Source organism: Sardina pilchardus, chromosome 7, assembly GCF_963854185.1.
Source record: "Sardina pilchardus chromosome 7, fSarPil1.1, whole genome shotgun sequence".
Taxonomy (NCBI): Eukaryota; Metazoa; Chordata; class Actinopteri; order Clupeiformes; family Clupeidae; genus Sardina; species Sardina pilchardus.
This window is the reverse complement of record NC_085000.1, coordinates 11978048-11979667: the sequence shown is the minus strand read 5'-3', so window position 1 is coordinate 11979667 and position 1620 is coordinate 11978048. Positions and strand designations below refer to the sequence as shown.

Here is a 1620-nt window from a genome sequence, read left to right as displayed (position 1 = left end):
GTGGGAGAGAAAGAACATAATGATAAATGATGAAAAATGAAAAAAAGATTAGAAAGAAAATAATGTATGATGCTGTGTGTGTGTGTGTGTGTGTGTGTGTGTGTGTGTGTGTGTGTGTGTGTGTGTGTGTGTGTGTGTGTGTGTGTGTGTGTGTGTGTGTGTGTGTGTGTGTGTGTGTGTGTGTGTGTGTGTGTGTGTGTGTGTGTGTGTGTGTGTGTGTGTGTGTGTGTGTGTGTGTGTGTGTGTGTGTGTGTGTGTGTGTGTGTGTGTGTGTGTGTGTGTGTGTGTGTGTGTGTGTGTGTGTGTGTGTGTGTGTGTGTGTGTGTTATGATCTTGTACCTGCCAGGGCCAGCTGTTAGCTCTGGCATCCTCTCCTCCCACCACCCTCGTCACCACAGGGAGGAAGGTGGGAAGCCCACAACCGTAGGCTACACACACACACACATCAAACATATGAACACACTGTAGCATATTTTGAAAGTCATTGACATCCTGTTCAGAGCAGCAGTGAATAGCATGTACAGTGCTAGCACTAGATGACTGATAAGCAACACACATTGTTGCACAGCTCAGCGATTCAGCAGATGCTTTTCTCCGAATTGTGTGTGAAGCTGTAGCCAAGTTTTCCTGGATTCTTTACAGACATTGTATTCGACCCTAACACTGTGTGTACAGTATGTGTGTGTGTGTGTGTGTGTGTGTGAGAGAGAGGGGACCTTACCTTCCGTCAGAACAACTGCGAGAAACACCAACTTCAGCATGGTAGAGACACACTCCTGAAGAGCCTAAAACCAATTCTGTGTGTGTGTGTGTGTGTGTGTCCTGTTCTATACACAGTGTCCACTCACACAGTTTGGAGGCCGGCCAGTGGAAGATTAACCCGTTCTGAGGACACCCAGAACACCTGCAGGAGGCAAAGCCTTTCCCACTACACACACACACACACACACACACACAAGCCTTTCCCACTACGCGTCTCCGAAAAACATCCTGACCGTTTCTATATGATTGTAGCCCCACACATTTACTAACAGATTTTTATATATGATTGTAGCCCCACACATTTACTGACAGTTTCTATATATGATTGTAGCCCTACAAATATTAAAGCCTTTCCTACTACGCGTCTCCGAAAAACATCCTGACCGTTTTTATATATGATTGTAGTCCCACGCAGTTACTAACAGATTATATGTTTGATATTGTATCCCCACAGGTTTACTAACAGTTCTTATTTTATATTGTAGCCCTACACATACTAACAGTTTATATATTTTATATTGTAGCCTCATATATACACTTACAGTTTATATATTTTATATTGTCGCCTCACGTACACTGTATACACTAACAGTTTATGTATTTCATTGTGTAGCCTCACGTATACACTAAGAGGTGATATATTTGCAGCCCCACATTTATTTTATATATTTGATAGTGTAGCCACTCTTATTTACTAACAGTTTACAGGTTTTCTTTTTGTTATTGTTGCTTTGTAAACAACATTTGTTCTGGAATTCAAGCAGTGTGTCTCTCATGATTTCTGACATATTTCTTGGGTTTTGTTCTTGTCGGTATAGGCTATTTTTTGATTTTGTGTAAAATGTTTCATCCGTTTGA

General features: G+C 41.7%; 1 protein-coding gene across 1 annotated transcript in view; it reads right to left on the bottom strand.

The window, feature by feature from the left end:
* The window catches only part of LOC134087005 (chymotrypsin-like elastase family member 2A), a 12911-nt gene extending 12150 nt beyond the window's left edge, over window positions 1–761 (bottom strand). Inside the window, exons 1-2 of the mRNA XM_062540204.1 lie at window positions 722–761; window positions 340–428 (exon numbers count right to left, since the gene is read on the bottom strand). Of these exons, the coding sequence (XP_062396188.1) occupies window positions 340–428; window positions 722–761 (129 nt within the window). The remainder of the gene's footprint in view (window positions 1–339; window positions 429–721) is intronic.
* Between the last annotated feature and the right edge of the window lie 859 nt (window positions 762–1620).